Consider the following 20,024-nt stretch of genomic DNA (forward strand, 5'->3'; position numbering starts at 1 on the left):
CTCCTCTCCTCCTCCTCCTCCTCTCCTCCCTCACACCTTTGTTTCCCAAAATTTTGTCAAACACGATGGAAAATGAAGCCGTTCGTTATGTGTAAGCAGAAGAAAAACGATGCAATACTCCTGGAAATTAAATGTGATTGAATAATGCAGGTAAGCACTCTTAAAAACAAGACGCTTTTCTCTCCGATTTGAGCAGATATAGATCGTGAATTCAATGTTTTGTCATCAATATGTTCTGGTTGGCACTTCATGCTCTGTGTGGTGAAATCAAGTTACATCAAGTTACATCACAGCTAAATACACACATCCCCTAAGATATACTTTCTTTTATCTTTAAAAAAAAAAAAAAAAAAAAAAAGAGACCAAAATAAATATAAAAAAACCCCAAATACCTTGAAATCCAACACAAAAATACACATACACACACACACACACACACACACAGACACACACACACACACACTACCCTTCCTCCTTTCCTCCACCAAACTGAAACGCTCGCTCCACGTTAAAAAGCTGTCCGTCAGCTTTTAAAGTGCTACGCCGGGTTACTGAGAGTCCTGTTCAATAACACTTGGTAAGGTTTGGCTTCAGAGACTCGGGACGGGACGGGGGAGGGGGGAGGTGGGAGGGGGGAGGGGGGAGGAGAGGGTGTGGGGGGGCGTTTTCACAGAGAAAATACTTCCGTTGAAAATAGACAGAGCGTTTTGCTGGACGACGTCTTTGAGCAGATCCTCAGTAAAATGGAGAAGAGAAGCGGGAAGCCGTCACACGTCCACCACCATCTTTTTGTGAATGTCTAATCCACCGACCACCTGCAGGAGGCGAGAGGAAACCAAACATCACTTCTTCATGTTCACATGTTAGACATTTAACTCTTCCAAGTCTTATCCAGGGCAAGAAAGAACAAGATTAAAGGGGCAATAGGGTTGGGCGACAGGACAAATATATCGGCTATCGGCGATTGGCTGAGTCCATCGCCGGTTGTTTTTTTTGGGCGATTTTTGTCATTTCATTTTGCTAATTTAATGGTCTAATTTAATGGTAAATAATTAACCTGTAAAGCGTAATTCAAAGCGTGTGCGAATAGGAACTGGCAGTTGGAGTCGGGCCATATTTTGCACGTTCTTGTTGCACTGATTTCTGACGAGTCTTTCACAGAACAGAGCAGTGAGCGACTAAATGACAATTAAGCCTCTTTAGTGGTCGCTGTCTGATCGATCGGTGCTGAAAAGCAACGTCAATCCATAAATCATATTTGAGAACTAGACCAAAAGCTGTCTGTGCAGTTGTGCACCCTGATCATTTAATAGCATCATATGTTCTCCCACCTGTTTGTTCATATGGAGGCTGCAGGTGGAGGGAGGCTCCTTCATCTGACGCCATCAGACTCTTTTTCAGATCGCGTCGGAGCTGTTTGTCCGATTTAAAACCATAATAATCCCAAATAGGGGATTTTGTTTTCTTTTTGGCAACGAGCTCTTCCATGATTGTTGGCTGAAGATGGCGTGTGGGGAGTGGGGGGCTGCCCCGCCCCCTGAGCACGCCGCACACACACCTGCGCGAATATATCAGCAATTGCCGGTTGATGGGCTGACGGTGGCCGGTTGGAAAGTTTTAACATATCGCCCCAACCCTAAATCCAGTATAATATCTTTTATAGTGTTTGATGCCCACTGAGATCACCCATGTCAAGAATATCTGCACTCATTGTAAATCGCTTGCAATAAAAGCATCGACCCCATGACAGAGGCTGTTAACTTCAACGCAGCTGAAGCTGATTGGCTGGAACAAGGAAGCTGAATTCCCCAAACTTACTGCACAGAACTCCTCGAAGGATATCCTCCCGTCTCCGTCTTTGTCTGCGTTGATGATGGTTTTGTCGACGATCTGCTGCAGCTGCGTGTCCTTCAGGTTGTTGCCCACCATCATCTTGAGGACCTGAAAGAGCTCTCCGTTGGATATGTAGCCGTCCTTGTCCATGTCGTAGATCCTGAAGGCAACTGAGGTCCAAGACACAACATGGAGGACGGTGTCAGTGTTCAGGTTTGACCGATGAGCATCGACAACACAGTTTTAAACGATGCTGACACAACAGCATGGAAAGGACACACATACATCTTTTCTTTTAGTGGCGATTGAGAATTTGTAAAAGTAATTGATAAGACATTCCTCTACAGCAGTGGTTCTCAACCTTTTTAATATCAAGGACCCCTAATTTAGTCCACATTAGAGCCACGGACCCCCATTTGATGAGATTTTGTCTCTCGGACCCAAATCTCAGAATATTTTTATTGTCAGATATGATTTTGTCCAGAATTCCATGACTATCTGTATTGTAGGTAGAGAGATAACAGAGAAACTATGATCAAAATAGTCATTATAAAATGACAAAATAATGAAGTTTAACAATTCATCAATTTGCTGGGTACCCCCTGGAACCCCCTCAAGGACCCCTGGTGGTCCCCGGACCCCACGTTGAGAACCACTGCTCTACAGTAACCATTTTTCAATACCCAGGGTCACTGGCTCCAGACTACAGGATTTGCTGCCCCCTTGTGGATAAAAGGTTTATAACTTCTGACTGTCAGCAGAGAGTTTGTGCATGTTGTAAACTTGTGTTATGGTATGCATGCATGCCTTGTGTTGATTTAGATTTCCTTTGGATCTCTTTTAGCCCCAGGGCTAATCTTCCAAGAGTCCATCATTTTAAAAACACTGATTCATATAAATCATCATCATCAACGAGAGAGAGGAAGAGAGAAAAAGATAAATCAACATCACAACAGAAAATGTGATGTACCAAGCCTAAGGCACTCAGCAGGCTTACTGTATTCAACTGTCCTGTTGTGGAAATAGCTCATACCGCAATTTTGGCGTTTTGCTTTTCCTTAGTTGAATTTAAAGTGTAGACAGTCATTTGTATGGTGAGTGTGTTTAGTGACCATTTGGCTGATTAAACCTGTTAAAACCTCACTCTAGTATTTCAGAAAAATACAACAACAAAACAGCCATGCTTGCCTTCACACCTGAAAAAATTATGTTTGGCAACAACAGCACCATGGCATTTAATACATTCAGTCCATAACTTTGACCAGGTTTAACACTGAAAAAGCGGGCCCTCGAGATGTGGAGAGACAAGTGGAGATAATTGTTGTATGTCTGACACTTACAACGCAACTTCTGCTCCTTGTCACCTTTGACACTGAACTGGGAGACTCCTTCGATGAATTCTGCCATAGGAGAAGAAAAACACATCATCATTTAAAATTGCAAGAGAAATAAAAACAGTTTTGTACAAATAAATGCAGTCTGCAGAAAGAAAATGACCAAAGCTGCAAACAAATCACGACGGAAACAATTCAGCATTTTAATTGCGTAAATGACTGCAAGCCTGACCAGCCTGTCCAGCCTGTCTGCCATCTCAACAAACAGGAGAGAAGAGTTTGAAGAGACGCCAGTTTACATTTCCATAGAAAATTAACTGGTGCAGACAGAAAAGGTGACTGACAGCATCCTGCAAGGTTTCCACAGTCATAAGAATCCTTAAAAGTTATGGAATTTGAAAATGTGGTTTCCAGGCCTGGAAAAATGTTTGAAACTTTATTTCATTAAACTCTTGGAAAAGTCATGACATTTTAAATAATGATACTAAGTTTATTATATTTGTAAAGAAAAAAATTAGAGGAGTAATTTGGAAAAAATTTGGAAATCAGTCTAGGCTGAAATGTATGGAAGCATAATGGATTCACTTGAGAAAAAAAAAAAAATCCCTGTTTTTCTGAATTAACAAGATAAATATCTCAGAATTCTGCGAAAAGTTTTCATGGAAAAAAAATAATTCTGCTGTTTTTCTGAATTAATGAGAACCCAAGAGAAGCTCTCATTCCTACTTGAGAGCTCGATTTCATGGAAGCAAACATGTCCTGCCTGTTTAGTTTAATCCAGTTTTATTCCATGAAAACTTTTCTCAGAATTCTGAGATAATTATTCAGAAAAACAGGGCAATTTTTTTCCTAAAGTGAATGCATTACGGTTGCGTACAAATGCAACTGGTCAGACTCAAAATAAATTCCCAATGTCAGCATTTGTAAAGGTTGCTTTATACATTTCACTGCAGTTGTACAGTCATAACAATTTTATATGAGTTTACGGGAAGGTTATGGAAAAGGAATTTAATTTTATAATAATAAATGTGGGAACCCTGATCCTTAAGGATTTTCTAGAGATCGGGCTTACATTTCCAGATCTGCAGCTGGCAGCACAACCATCAGCTCTACTGTTCTCATGTGCTGTTAGAGCAGGAAGAGTTCACACAACGATAAAATGCTCCATGCTGCTGTATGCACACATTAAAAATATGTAAGTATGAAACAGATCTGTCTGTCTTTCAAAGTCTTTCACCTCGGTGCTGAAGCTTGAGCTAGCTGTAACGCTAACAGGTAATTTTAGGGACAATTATTGTAAAAACCTTGTGACGAGTATGAGGTGGAGAGAACTCCCCGGGTAACATTCAAGATCACAAGACATCCGAGTCAAGAGTAAGGATAGAGGTCCTACCTTTGAAGTCGACTTCTCCGTTTCCATCGGTGTCGAATATATCTATAACTCGCTGCACGAGGGGATTCTGCTGGAGCTCTGGTAATGACATAAACTCCTCCACGCTCAGGGAACCAGAGTTATCTAGGTCGAGTTTCTTAAATCGCTTTCCTAGCCTCTTAATCTCATCAGCATCAACTGGAACAGGAGAGAGAGAGAGAGAGGGAAAGAGAGAGTGTGAGAAAGAGAGAGAGAGAGAGAGTTAGTTATACACACAGAAAGAGAGAGAGGGAGAGACGGGTGTGTAGAAACAAACAGTCCAAGTTTCAGCATAACAGGAGAGCTAATAGTTTTGGGCAAACTTTAGCCCAAAGACAGAGTTTGAGAGCCTCTTCCACCACACCAGACGGGACGTACGCACATTACCCACAATGCCTGCCGTCCCTTTCTATCCGCCACATCCTGCCTCTTTGAAACCGTTCCCCCTTCCAAAACTGAAACCTACCTGATTTCTTGTACCTGCTGGCCATGGCTGTGCGGAGCTGCCGGTCCCTGCTGCAGCAGTGAAGCTGGACCTGCTGGTGTCCGGCTCTAAGCCCTAACCCCCGGGTCATGTGACACCTCTTTCAACACTAATCACTCTGCGGATGAACATTACTCAGGGGGGCGGGACGCAGGCAGACTTACTGTGTATTATTACAGTTCCGGTCTAGGTTACTGGCACCCTTGTGTTTTATGTAGATAATGTACAGCATCTTCTGAAATAGCTGGAAATAACTGGAAACCTCAATTTTCATTTGACTTAAATTTTCATTTGAGACTCTCAGGGACAAGCAACTGACACCTGGGTTTCTGTTATCCGGTGATTACCATATATTTGCCGGGAAAATCTGTTGAAGTCCGACATATTTAAATCTCTCCGGTCATAATGTCCGGTGAAAATAATTCCCTCTAAGCACAATTATTGGAACATTGTGCTCCTTGTTTACTGAGACTGAGACTTACTACTCCCAGTCTGTCTCCCGACCTGCTCCTGACAAGTAGCTTTGAGTCTCTTTCAGTAAAGTAATAATAAATATTGCACTACATGAGTTGACATGAGACACAACTGGGGAGGATTTACTAAATTGTTTTGAATGTAGCATAATGTATTAACTAATCAAGGGTGATGTGTGTGTGCGTCGGGTGAAGGGAAAATGCCTTTGCAGTTTATTTTCATGACTTTTTGCTGGGCTGAGCTTTTTACATATTTACTGTGTTGTTTTTCTTGGTTGTAGGTTGCATTTTTAGCAATTGGCAGTGTGTGATGATGGTTAACGGGCCATGCACGTTGCGCATTTGGCATTGCATAATGGTGAGAGGGACACGTAGTTTTTGGCATTTGGCATTGCGTAATGGTGAAAGCATATGGCTATCTGGCAACAAAATACATGTCAGGAACGAAATAAAGTGCAAATTTTCATAGTAGAAGATCCTATTTTTCTATTTTGCATGGTAACGTTGTGTGTGTGTTTGAGAGAGATAGCGTTATGCACGTGAGTCTATTGACGGGACTTATTTTATTTGGAATATAATGTATAAGCAAATATAGCCTACATTTCAATAAAAAAAAATATTATAAATCTACATGCCTTGATGATGTAACTCTTTATATAGCCTGCAGTTTTTTAAGCTCAATAAACACAGATAATATTTGACCAGAATTTCTCCCATTTGTCCGGGACATTGAAATCTTCCAGGACACGTGGACCAGCACCAATGTTTTATAACAGAAACCCTGACTGACACTATGGTGGGGAATTTACAGATCTTTTTCCAGACGTTTTGACACGATTTTGCCATACTTTTTTAAGCCCTGGAAATTATTTTACATAAATTTCTACATTTTAAAAGCCGGTCCTTTAAAAGCCCTGTTTGCAGTATTTTGGCTTCTATTAAAAGCGTAGTGTTACCAGTCCATAACAACAACGGGTGCTGTTCAAAGAAACAATAACACCCATAAACGGCTGCTGATCTTGTGTGGACTGGCTGCCAAATGGTTGAAATAAAAACGTGATTAAGATTTCACAATGATAATCTATGAACAATTAATCCAGCAATTGAAACCAACAGCCTTGATACAGATTTGTTTCAAGTCAGCTGTCAAACTAGGAGTAAACTTTCCACTTTTCCAGTTTTCCTCCACTGTTTTCTGCCCCTTCATGCCTCTAACTAAATGTTGCTTTAGGCCGATCTGTTGCTCACAGCTGTGTATGATGTGCACCATGCTTTCTATGCAGACATTTACAAGCCACATTTCAACTGGGACAAGGAACAGTATTGTATGATTTCACTGAGATTTATCCAACACTACATCATTTGCAGATACCATAGAAACCTCAATGGACTTACAGTTATCAGTGAACAGCAACGGCCATCGCATCCTCGCCTATATCTTTCAGTTCAAGTCAAACTCAATGACTGTGAGCTTTATTTGACCGATACTTCAAACCTGGGACTTTTCCTGAAACACGTCTGAGCACTGATTCCTGTTGTACTGTAGTACCAGGCTTCCATGTAGGCCTCTGACCGGTGTTATGGCGGAGAACGGCCACTAGATGGACCACGACACAAAGGAGTGCCGAGCTCTGAACAGCAACATAACAGATAGATGTGGAGACACGGTTTTTAACCCATATTATTTAACCAGGCAAGCTGACCAAGGACACATTCTCATTTACAGCAACGGGCAGGGAAAACAGTTGGCAGGGGGAGGAAGGGCTCCACACATTCCCACCTAAGAGCTGCCAGTACAACCACAGTCTACTACTGCTGACCACTGGGAACTGCCCAGTACAACCACAGTCTACTACTGCTGACCACTGGGAACTGCCCAGTACAACCACTAGGGATGGGAGGATATAAGATTTTATATTTTATCGCGCTAAAAACACTCAAGATAATTTTATCTTGGTGAATTTCCATTATCGGGATAATCAATATCCTCACGAGTGACTTGAAAAAGCTGTCTAGCTCACTAACGTACAGTCCTTTGAATTGCCATTCTCTCATTGTGATTACCTGCTGGGTGTTGGTGAGAGTCTGAATCTGTCTTTGTTTGTTTTTCACTAAAAAGGATGTTCACAAAAAAAAGATATGTGTCCTATGATGCAATAAAAATATTTGTTTCTTAACAAAATGTAAGGTAAAGTGATTCTAGTATGTTTTAGTGCCATTTTAAGAGTTTTAAGCATATTTTGATGATTATCGGGATAATATCGTGAATCGCAATTATTTTGGCCAGGATAATCGTGACATGAAATTTTCATATCGTCCGATGCCTAACAGCCACAGTCTTCTACCATCGGCCACTAACCGACTCACTCCACCACAGCAGTCGGGGTTCAGTGCTCATGGAAGTTGTTGAGTCAGGAAAGACAACCATCAACACTTTCCCAGATGGTCCAGGGATTCGAACCAGCAAACTTCTGGCCATTTTTTCTTCCCTTTTCAACCTAGCAGGACCCCAGACTGACCAAATAACCACATTTGAAAGCCTGGCTGGTGAAGACGTTGTGTTGGGATGTGGAGGACAGCGTTGGCAGGGTGAGGCATCGCTCAGCACAGAGCTGTGAGATTCAACATCTCTCCCTGCCAGGCTTGTGGTTTACTGCCAGACAGTCACAACAAAAGGGCAAACACACACATTTCTAGACGCACTGCGTGGAACAGGGCAGATGAAAGAGGCAGGCAGCGGATGAAGCAAAATACAGAAATTTGATCTGCATGTAATGGCTGGCAGACTATAACAAAAATCTCATAGAGGAGGCCGAATGAGTCACGATATCGGTTGCTGTCAATAATATTTCACCCTCTCTTTAGCTCCTTGGCAGATATGAGAATCCTGCTGCAGCACCTCAAAGCCTGAATCCATCAAAATAATTCAGTTGCAAAGCCAGAAGTGAGTAATATGCTGTCCGCTGTGTCCATGTTCAGTCTGTCAGGACGGCTCCAACAGAGGAGGAAGAGAGAAATATTCTTAGCAACCAAGCAGAGCAAACCCCCACCCACTACCACTCATCTCTCTCCCTCACACACACACACACACACACACACACACACACCACAGGCCCGCACTGCCGACCCCCTTGGGAAACCCCTAGCAACTAGGAAATCCAGTGAACACACTGAAGAGGAAGGGGGGGAGGGGGGTGCTGGTATATTTGAAGGCTGCCGTTGGTGACAGGAACACCTTTCACTAAGCACAGAGCCACCAGCTGTACGATGGTTTCCATTCCTGGCTTTTATAGCAGGAGATCACCGACCTTCATCTGCCTCCACAACATTTTTTGATTTTTCTCTAATTTATGCTTTTGTCTTGTGAAATACTGAATCGTTTAAAGCCTCTAGGCCTCCGCTGATAATGAATCAAGTGACATTTGAAAAGGGAAAATCATTGTTTGAACTGCTCACCACTCTGCATATGCAGAACCACTGGCATGAAACCAACCTACCAGTTAGAGGGGAGTTTCACTCATGCAAGCCATGAGTCGAGTGACAAGTCAGCCTATGTAGCTCGATGGGTAGAGCAAGGCACCAACCCTGTCAGGGTTTGGGGTTTGATTCCTACTGAGGCATTCACCTTTGGATGAAAGCGCCCACTAAACAGCAGATGTTATGTTACATGACAAGTCACCACAAGTCAGAAACTGCCCATTCATAACTGAACATTGGTATCAAGCACTGCATTACAGCAGGCATAACTACCGTATTTCCTCTAATATTGGCCCAAGCCTTTATTTACCACTATATTTCTAATTCCCTCTGTTTGATAAGTATATTTGCTCATATTTTAGTACGAAGCCTCCTTGTTTTCTGATCTGCTTCTGTTGGGGTTCGTTAGGTAGCCGTTTTTTTGTTACTGCAACGCATTACCGATAATTACGGTAATCGACGACGGCACGCTCCAGAGACTTCCACCAGGAGTTTACCGGTATCCACCGTTGTTTTTTCCTTTGTTTTTTTCCCCGGCCTGTATTTGGGGCCGGCCTTTATTTGTTTGTGTCGACCATGGCCCCGGCCATTTTCGGAGACCCGGCTTTTAATTGACTACCGGCCACTATTAGAAGAAATATGGTATATCACGAGTCACTCTAGCCGCTCAATGCTAAATTATCTTCACTTTGGATAGCTGAAACTCTGCTTCACACATTTGCCGACAACCAGAAGCAGAGAGTTCCTGCTGCCATTTTACATGAGGGGGTCCGATGAGTTCCCTCTGACTGGACGGCCTCCTCTCTTTAATTTACTGCCTGGAAACACAACACCTCCAGCATGCTGCCCGGCCACAGCGCTGATCCCTCTGAACAGGCAGCGCCCGCTGAGGAACACCAAAGCTCTGCAGTCGCCTCCACAGGTGGCTGAAATCTGCTCTCAACCCGGCTGCTGTCTGACATATCATTTAGTGGGTCCTTTTACCCAAAGTGCCTTACAGTACCATAGGCGCAGGTGGTTTTGGTATTTCTGGCTGCAGTGGGATTGGAACCCATAACCCTGTCAGTGTTAGTGCCTTGCTCTACCCACTGAGGTTCACAAGACAATGATGTGACGTACACAGTGAAATGTATTTTTGGCTCGTGTGCCATTTGTGTAAGCTCTGGGACTAGTTTGCAGAAGTCCAAAAAGGGGGAAACTGGTGTTCTCTTGGGTCCTGGACAACCTAAAACATCTTATCTATTTATCTATGAAACAGGAACAGTCAGACTCAGCAAACCACTCATTTTCATCTGTAATACTACTCCATTGAGAGGTAGAGGGGACACAGTCAGAAATATACAAATTATCACTATCAAAACTATCCCAATCCCTGTGTAGCTCAATGCAAAGCACCAACTATGGCAGGGGATTAGATTCCCATTTGGTCCACCCGTGCTAAAAATGTATGGACTCATGGTACTGGAAGCAAGGTATCTGTAGGCTTCAGAAAGCCAAACCTTTGTAGTGCTATCTGGTGTTGATTTCAAGACAACAGGAAATTCACTGTTATGGGACACAAAGTCCTGTAATAAGTCCTGCTTTAATAAACTGTGTTTATTAAAGCAGATAGGATGCAGATTGTGCTACTAACCCTGTTCTGGATTCTAAGAGTGGACGGTACCAAGAAACCTGTTACTGTATGGTGAAAAAAATAAGACTTCTAATAACTGTATTTAAGACATTTTAATACTTTTTAAAATGCCTTCAATTTACATAACTTTTAAAATGTTTTCTTATGGACCCACAGATACCCTGTGTCAGGCACTTTGGAAAATATCATCCACCAAATGGCAGATGCTATACAGTATGTTAGTGGGAAATACCCTGGCAGGTCGGATGAGCGGCAGGACGGCCTGATGGTTAGAGACATGTATCCTGTAGAAGTGTCTTTGGGCAAGACATTAAAGTCCAACCTGCTCACTCACTGTAAGCAGCTCTGGATAAGAACATCAGCTCAGTGTCCAAAATGTAAATAAACGGGTCCCGGTGACGCTGGGCGGGTGAGTCCAGCCTGGCAGCTCTGACTGAAGGCTGTGGGCTTCCTTGACAGGGAAAGCAGCTGGCCCACACCCTCCTGGGAGCAAAGTAGGGTAGGGAGTTGTGGGGTGGTAGTGGTGGTGAGGTGGGGGGGGGGGGGGTTCCCATAAATATCCCAGTGTAGGGGAAGTCCATCGTTGGCTGGCTGGAGAAATACAGTACAGCTGGCCAGACTGAGCCCACCTGCTCATGTCTCTCTGTTCTTGATTGTCCTACAGGTGGACAACCCAGAATCCTCTCTGTGAACACTGGAGTGGTTTGGTGGTTTGGTGGTGAGGGTGGAGCCAATAGGTTTGAAGGTCTAGCTGAGAGCCTGAGAGCTGCTGGTGTGAAGCTGGCGTCAAGTGGCAGGTCCTTGTACACGGCAGGACCCCAAAGTCAACTCCAGTAAGCCGAGACGCCTGCTTGAACCCTTGCCAAAGTCGCACATCAGGGCCTGGTCTCTCTCAGAGAGACTGGAAAACCAAAGATTTGGTATTAACTTTCCAGGCATGCAAAGTTCAAGGCGAGGCTGGGTTCCTTTCTGAGATTAAATGGGACTCAGGAGCAGCGGGTCCCGGGTTTGGAGGGGTGCGACGACAGAGCCGAGGTCGTAAATCTTGGGGGCGCCCCCCCCACCACCACCACCACACCGAAGCTTCCCCCAGTCTGTGACACCTTGCTTCACAGCTCGTTAGGAGGCGGGCCCCCGACCTCCCAGCCGCTCAGCACACACACTCGATACCAGCGAGGGTGACGTCATTTGGAGACCCGGGTTCAGCTCACACCCCGCCTCCCAGAGGAGGGAGCTCCCAAAAAGTACGTCCAGACATTTCAATCCTTAATTTATAATTAAGTGGGCAGCTTTTCTCCTCGGGTCCGGGGTGACGGGGTTGGACACAGCGAGGCGACAAACTAATTAAAAATGGGATATTGCTCCGACTAAAAATAAAGGAGGCTCTCCCTGAAACTGACCTTTACGAAGCGATGAGGCATTTTTAGCCTCCGAGCGTTGGGAGTCTGGGTCACACTGCTGCCGGTGGGGGTGGCGGTCTGAAGAATGTGGTATAGCATGTGGTGATGTACATATCCATCACCGCTCACCGCCGTATCGATTCCCTTCTTGCCAGTTGTTTATCTGTTAGGTGTCCCAGACTGTGTGAACTCAACGCCTCGCCTCCATGCCGGCCGTTTCTCCAGATAGGACAATTCAGATAAGATATCACTACATTTATTAATCCCCATGGGAAAATTCGGGAATTCAGGCGTGATTTCAGTTTTTTGCTCATTTTTTAAATGATTTTTATATGCAAACGCCACATTTTTAAATCAGTTTTGTCATATCACTTCAGCTCATTCACTCCCATTCACTTCCAGACAGCCTAGAAAACAACTAGAGGCTTCTAATTCAGTCAGTAAAGATAATCCGTGACCAGAAGCCAAGAATTACAAGTGAGCGTTTTCCAAAGTTGCACGCTAATATCAGACTATAAACTATCATTATGAAAGAAGTTCTGTTCACTGCTTCATATTAATGCGTCTCACTTCCACTTTCTGCTTGCAAACAGAGCAAGCTAAAGCTAAAGTTTCTGGTGCATGACGTTTCCAATTTCCGCTTTTTCCTCTCCAAACAAAAACTTTCAACCAACAGCCAACGTTCTCCACGATTACGTGAGGAACCGCCTTCTGTCAATCAGAACCCATTCAAGCCAACATACAAATCAAAGCAAGACACTTATGGCAGCTATAGTCAATTAAATGACACAGAAATTAAAACTACATTTTACACGACTTTAAATTACTGTCCTCTTCTTTACTGGGAGCACGCATTTGCTTTAAAATATATACTCTGAAAAACAACTAAGACAAAAGGAAAAATAGCAAATATCGCCCGACGTGGTAAAAGCTGGAAAACAATCTACAGTGATGTAAAACAGTAAGGGAAAGCAGGAAACGAGCCTTTCAACAGAAACATCAATGAAACACTGCTGATAAACTTCTGACATGCCAACTTTATAATACAAAGTGTACAGTGTTATTCAGTGTTTACAGCCAATTAGGATCCACGTCAGTAACGTAATCGTTGACGTGCTTCATCTAATGTCATGTGGTGAAGTGACATTTACACAGACCGCCACCCGTCATACTCACAGTGCGAGCACATCTCCAAGGGATAACTGGCTTCGTTTCCCTGGAACGAGAGGGGAGAAGACAGTAAGAATCAAACCAATGTTCCACAGTAAGACATCTGATTAAAACCAAATGCATGACATCAACTAACATCAGAAGAGTTTGTGAATTTGTGGAATGGTTTGGATGTGGAGTTAAAACTAAGTACAAACATAAATCAGTTCAAGGTATATGGATGAGGAAGGGTTGTGTTAAAGCTTTAGTTTTATTTTATTTACATCGTGTGGATATTTGGGTTGAACATAGAATTGGGACAGTTGTTTATAAATTGTATATATGAGTTTATGGATGAGTAGTTGAGAAAGGGGTAGGAAAAAATAAGTGTATACTTCTTCCTACTCCTTTTCGAACATGTAATATTTAATTTGTGTTGTTTATGAGAATTTGTTTATTGAGTTTGTTGTATAGGTTTATTGTTTGTTAGATTCTGTTTATTAGTCAATTAGTTTATTAGTTTATGAGAATTTGTTTGAGTTTGTTGTATAGGTTTATTGTTTATTTCATCTTATTGTTATTCTTGTTTTGTTTTTAGCCATTTCTTCATGTGTTCCTAACTGGTTTGAACACCAGAGAAGGTAAATTATGGAGCACAGACAAATCCATCATGTTATCAAAAGCTACAAGAACTGGAATCAGATTTCTTCACCGATACCAAAATCTCTAACCTGGCAGGATGTCAGGTGACCAAAATTCTGTCCAATGAATGAGCTACTTGTGAGTCATGTGACTTTTGTTTACAAGCCCCGGTTCGCTTGTATTCAGGCAGGGTGAACCTAAAAGAGCCTGATCGCACCCCAAGTAAATCCCTTGACAGAGGGTGGGGGGGGGGGGGGGGGGGGTAAGAGACAAAAAACCTCTCATACACAACTACTGTGAAATGAAAATGAAAACTACTGCAGAGTAAAAAAAAGATTTGATCCATTCTGCGTCCTATTGTTGCCGTCTGTTTGTCCCAGAGAAGTGGCGCTCTCCATTATGCATGAGAACAACAGAATGAACTGGATTCTGCCAGAGTGGGAAATTAGGCCGACACCCCGCCTCACCCCGCCTCACCCCGCCACATCTCTGAGGGACGTGAAGAAATTGAACCAGGCTGCTAGAAAGAGATGGCAGCTTTCCTTTGAGCCTCCCTAACCCTTGACTGGCAGGGAATGCCGAATTAACTCTCAATCACTTCATTGACTTGCAATAAGTCAAGTTTTTCCTGCCCCATAGCACAAAATGATCATAATATATCTGCAGGTTGTTGATCAATACTAATGACTCAATGATTACTTGGCCAGCTGCCTGATTCTCAGCCCAAAAAACCAAACAACGAAGACATTTCATTTCATGGACTAGCATGGTGATATATTAGCTCTTCATTAGATGTTTCCGTTGGATCTCTGCTCTAATTAGGTAGCGAACACATCTTCAAGTAATTACTTTTGTCAATTACAGGCCACCGTAGCTCAAGGGGACAGGAGGCGTGTCTGTGCCAGAGACTTGTAAAGCAAGAGGTTCTGTTGTATTTCTACTAGTCAATGGTAAGAGCTTGACAAAACTCCATAATACCCCTTTAATAAATATTCAAACTAAATCAAATACCACAGATGAATGCAACAACAACAAGCATCAGGCTGCAGCAAAGCTTTACATCCGTAACACTGGAGAGATTCATATGGTTTGGTTCTTGAACGCACGCCACTTCCTGTGAGAGGACGGTCCCAGGCGGGCCGTCAGGTCGTCAAGTCAGGTTTGTTCCTGATTGGATCGTTCTGTTGTGTTTGATCCATGTTGACTCAAGAGGTTTCTCTGACTGCTGTGCAACCACTTGGGAGATTCCTTGACTCCTCAATTAGTGGAAAACTGAACATAAAGATTTGTTCCAACTTGTTGCCTGACTCACAGCCCAATATCACCTTGGTTATCATCACAGAGGCACATGGGCAAGACTAAATGCTGTCCCCTTTTCATATTAAGCAAAATAAACTATACTTCAGTGTTTCCCATACAGTGTTAATATTTGGCCCACCCAGATAAATTAACAGCCCACCAAGTACAGGTTTGTTTGGCTGTTCTGGCTTTGTAATGCTGCCAAATGTTGAGAGCATGTTAGAGAACTACAATAACCATAATTCACTGCACCTACAATGCAGCTCATCTGTCCTCCTTCGAGTCACGGTGCGTCTGAATGGAGATACAATCTGAAATATAATCTCCATAATCAGACGGCTAATGTTGTAGTGCCGTTTACACTAGATTGAGAGACTTAAGAACCTGAAAAAATATGAATTATTCACTGAATGAAATGTCAATAACAAGTAATCAATAACTACCACTCCGTCTCCCACACAAACAGACAGTGTGGGCATCACTGGCCCCCTTTACACCTTGCATTAAAATGTGTTTTGGGTGATCGGATTGCAATCGGATAGTGCTTGACCACATGAAAGTACAGGTGTAAATGCACCCGAGACGCACTGAGGACGGATTGTGATCCGATCGGCCAAACCACCTCCGGAGGTGGTCAGGGACGCATTGTGACCACACTGAACACAAGTGTAAATGCAATTGCGTTTTCAATCCACATACAACAACTACGTGGGCGGAAATATGTAATCACGCACGACTGGCTTCGCGGGGGAAGCCCATGTGAAGCCCTGCTGCGGTGTGCCCGGTGTTCACGGTGTTCACGGCAGACCGTTCTCTCCACAGAGCCACAGCATTTCATGGTAAATGCGGTAGCAGCGCGGTGTTCACGGAGAGAGCAGAATCTCCTCCTATTGTCCATTTTTGCCGGTTGTCAGCGGCCACTTGGCTCGATTAGACTTACTTCCCTGGTAACCAACTAACATAGCAACCATTAACCAATCATAGCCTCTGAACTGATTGCGGCGTTTGCGGGGGCCTCCGCAGAGTTTCATTTTTTGCCACCATGTTCAGCCATGGTGGCTATCGCCACTCATGCCAACTACCCAGTTCTTCTTCTTCTGTTGATTCCAGACAAACCAGAAACGTAAACCGCATCACTTCCTGTTCGGCCAGCTGCTTAAGGCAGGTTTCACTGCATGCCGTTTATCTCGCAACAATCCACAGTCCTGCATTTCTCTCTGACTTGGGACTACACACCACGCAGCATTAAGTTCAAGTGGATCGAGGGTTTAGGATTACAGCATCTACCTGTGTGTAAGGTCGCATCTGTGACTCCACAGCAGGATAATGCTGGTTTGGTGAGACAGTCGCTAAAGGTTTGGTTTGTTTTTTTAATAAAAACTGGATATCAGCCGGTCCTCCGCCGAAATGATGGAGGTGAAGATCTGATTTTACGCAACAGACAACCTGCAGTGGAACCTGCTCTCCCTCTCATAAAGAGCTGCTGACACTAACAGACCTTCATCAGTCTGGGATTCAGTGGAGAGTTTTAGTGTCCCATGATGCTCTGAATGCTGTTTCAGAGGCTTTTCACCCCGATGAGAAGGAAAATCTGGGGGAAACACTGAATACTTGTAGTTTTGAAAATTTTTGGGCATGAAAATCGCCAAATTTAAAGACGCTAAATATCGGCAGAATGGCTGCATCTTCAATCCACAAATATTTGCATCAGCCTTCAAAAACCCGTATTGGTCGAACCCTAGTTTTCGCTGCCTGCTAAAATGCAAACAATACAATGGACCACCAGCTCTTTTCATGATTCGTTTAAAAAAAACAAAAAAACAATTTAGTTCCTGGGGTCAAAGTGTAAACGATTCTTGTGGTCCATCCATTTTATTGTGGTTTTTCATAAGGAATTACAGGTTAGGATTAACTGCTTCAAAATCAACCTGACACACTAAAACAGGGAAAACTATAAACAAGGGGGGGCGGGGTTATTAGCGAGTTATACATTCACTGTGTTCTTTTAGCATTGCTTGTTAATTAGATCAGTGATTCTCAATCTTTTTCATATCAAGGACCCCTAATTTAGTCCATATTAGGGCCACGGACCCCCATTCGATGAGATTTTGTCTCTCTGACCCAAATCTGAGAAAATGTTTATTGTCAGATATGATTTTGTCCAGAATTCCATGACTATCTGTATTGTAGGTAGAGAGATAACAGAGAAACTATGATCAAAACAGTCATTCTTCTACATTCTCTAATTGTGTTAACTTCTTGTAAATGAAATAATGCTGAAGATTAACAATTCATCAATTTACTGGGGACCCCCTGGAACCCCTTAAAGGACCCCTGGTGGTCCCCGGACCCCACGTTGAGAACCACTGAATTAGATGTTAGATATACCTGCATGTTGAAGATCCAAGTACTTGGTTATCTCTTCCTTTTACAATTACAGAGCAAAAATGTTGCATTGGGCAGAAGTTTTGAGTTGCAGTTTACTTGGGCTAAAAATGGCATTTATTCTCAATAATCTGTCAATCTGTCAATCATGCAGCGAGTTCTACAGCAATGATGATGCCACTGAAACTGGGCAGCTGCTGAGAGAAACTGTTAAAATATACAGTATATGTGTTAATACATTATTTGCACAACACATTGGTGCACATTGTATTTTCTGGCTACTTAAAATCAAACCATCTTCAGTATAAGTGTAGACAGCTAAGCAGAGAGCAACTAGGGGAACTGAGCAGGCAGAATGGCTGGCTAGGCCATCTTTCAATTTTGGCTTCTTTTACACCAAGCAAGCAAGAATAACTAATTCATGAATTTGACCTAAAAATAAACCCGTTATATCCAGCCATGTAGTGGAGGGTAAACTCACCCAACTCAACTCCGTAACTTATCTCTTCATTTGCAGAAGAGTTTGACCCTGTTTTTAGGTCGACATAAATATTTATGACATAATTTCAGTTTACTTGATAGGAAGTACTATCAGGCTGATGCAAGTTATACACACATATGGTCTTTTAAGGGGGGGGAAAAACACAAATAATGCTTCAATGCTTTTCTGAGAGTATAACTGTTTTTATGTATGTTGGTGGTTGTTTGCCTTGTATTGATCAACTGGATGTCACAGTTTACCCTCGTTTTTATTTAGATTTAGTACTGAGCTACATCGCACTGGCTAACGTTACTTCAGTAGATGTAACGTAGATGGAAGCCAGTGAGTCTCCAGCTGAAGCCTACAGCTCGCCTCTTCCCCTCCGGCTGTACACTGAAATCTGGTCGGCAGCAGTTGACACTAATTCTAATTTAAACACCAACTGAGTGAGCTTCAGTGTGGTGAAGAACCTGTCAAGCCCGCCGCAATAAGATATGACTTCCGGTTACCATTTCCAAAATAAAACTTTTGCTGGTGAATAAACAGGTTGTTGTCAGTTATTGTTTGCAGAGTGCCAAAGTGTTAGTAAAGAATATTGTTTTTCAGGAAGATCTGTAGACCTAAATGCAAGGTGCTATATATAGATACAGCTGCCGAAAAACACAAGACTCAATCACACATGTACACACACTAAACACAGTTATTCCAAAACAACTGAGAAAGGGTGTTTGCTGCCTTGTAAAGGTCGATTTTAACACACAGTGGTGCCCCAAAATCATATTTTGACGCACTTTTAGTTCAAATCTACACCACGAACTTGTTCTTTTTTCATAACTAACACATTTTAAGCCTTTATTTTGAAGTCAAAATTACCGAATTTCCGTCATTACGCTGCCTATTTGTGGCTAGCTTGACCCAGCTCCAGCTAGCTAGCTAGCTAAACCACAGTATTTCACTTTCCCCGCACCAGCTAGCTTAGCGCCATTACTCCTGGGCTGACAGCTAGCAAGCCGTTTAGCGGGTTTATTCTGTACAAATGAAGTCGTCTGGAGGTGTCCACGTGTGTCAGTTGGTGGAAAAATAAAAGTCAAACGATGAGCCAACATTGTCATTAACGGCAAAAACTAGATACGCCTTTTACGTCGGGATTGAATATGGTGCTAGCTAGCTTCGGATAGCCTGGAGTGCTATGTATACAGGCGAATGGAGAGAGACAGTGTATACAAATGTTGGTTTGACGTTACAGTAATAAAGAACAGACTGTCCTTACCATCCTGTCGGCCGGGTTTCACCTGCTGGAGAGAGAGAGCCGTCTGGACCGGTCGGTGTTCGGGTTTGTGGCTGACTGACTGGAGCTAATAGCAGCCCGTCTCACTTCGCTTCTCACGACGGATGGAGGATTCACTGCAGCAGCTAGCAGAGCCGCAGAGAGGGAGAGAGAGCTTGAGCTGCTGTGGAGTAACAGAGAGAGAGAGAGGGGCAGGGGGAGGGGCAACCCAAAGGTCGTCTATTGAGAAGATGAGTCACTCGATATCTTAAAAAAAAAAAAGGCAACCGCCCGGTCGGCAAAAATGGGCGTTAGCCCTCACGCATGCGCTCTTAGGTATTTCGCTGCTGCTTCTTTGCAGTAACCTGACGCTCCAGATGGTTTGTTACACAGAACCATCTGAGAAGTCGTCCTTGGAAACTGTTTGGAAAAGGTCAGGCACGTTCAAAAAATACTTGGCAGGTGATTGGATGAACCATCTGTCCATCACCGTCTATCACGGGCTAACTTCAACCAATCAGATCAACGAACCATATAAACAAACTCTTGCCGAAGCCAGTAGAAGAAGAAGAGCGAAAACATCTTTTCCATCCAGAAAAGCCTTCAGTGCCGTTCTTTGCTCTTCTTTCAATGAAGAAATCCTCTCCAGTTCAGAAATAACTTATGTTATGGCAGCATCTACACTAGCCTCTTTAGGAGCCGCCATTGTTGTGAACGAACAGTCGTTTCTCGCTGTCGCCACACCTAAGCCCCGCC

The 20,024-nt window shown here is 43.3% G+C and overlaps 1 protein-coding gene across 1 annotated transcript; it reads right to left on the bottom strand.

Moving 5' to 3' along the window:
* Window positions 1-29: 29 nt before the first annotated feature.
* On the bottom strand, window positions 30-19,391 carry ppp3r1b (protein phosphatase 3 (formerly 2B), regulatory s1ubunit B, alpha isoform, b). Its single transcript, XM_071527274.1, has 6 exons — window positions 19,272-19,391; window positions 13,222-13,261; window positions 4,561-4,737; window positions 3,174-3,233; window positions 1,819-2,003; window positions 30-815 (listed from the first exon to the last, which is right to left on the bottom strand). The coding sequence occupies exons 1-6, from the start codon at window positions 19,272-19,274 to the stop codon at window positions 768-770; spliced, it is 513 nt and encodes a 170-aa protein (XP_071383375.1). The 5' UTR covers window positions 19,275-19,391; the 3' UTR covers window positions 30-767.
* Window positions 19,392-20,024: the final 633 nt, after the last annotated feature.

The sequence above is a fragment of the Centroberyx affinis genome, unplaced genomic scaffold (assembly GCF_046629955.1).
Source record: "Centroberyx affinis isolate AG114_WGS23_722 - 3 ecotype Tasmania unplaced genomic scaffold, CSIRO-AGI_Caff_v1 ptg001514l_1, whole genome shotgun sequence".
Lineage (NCBI taxonomy): Eukaryota > Metazoa > Chordata > Actinopteri > Beryciformes > Berycidae > Centroberyx > Centroberyx affinis.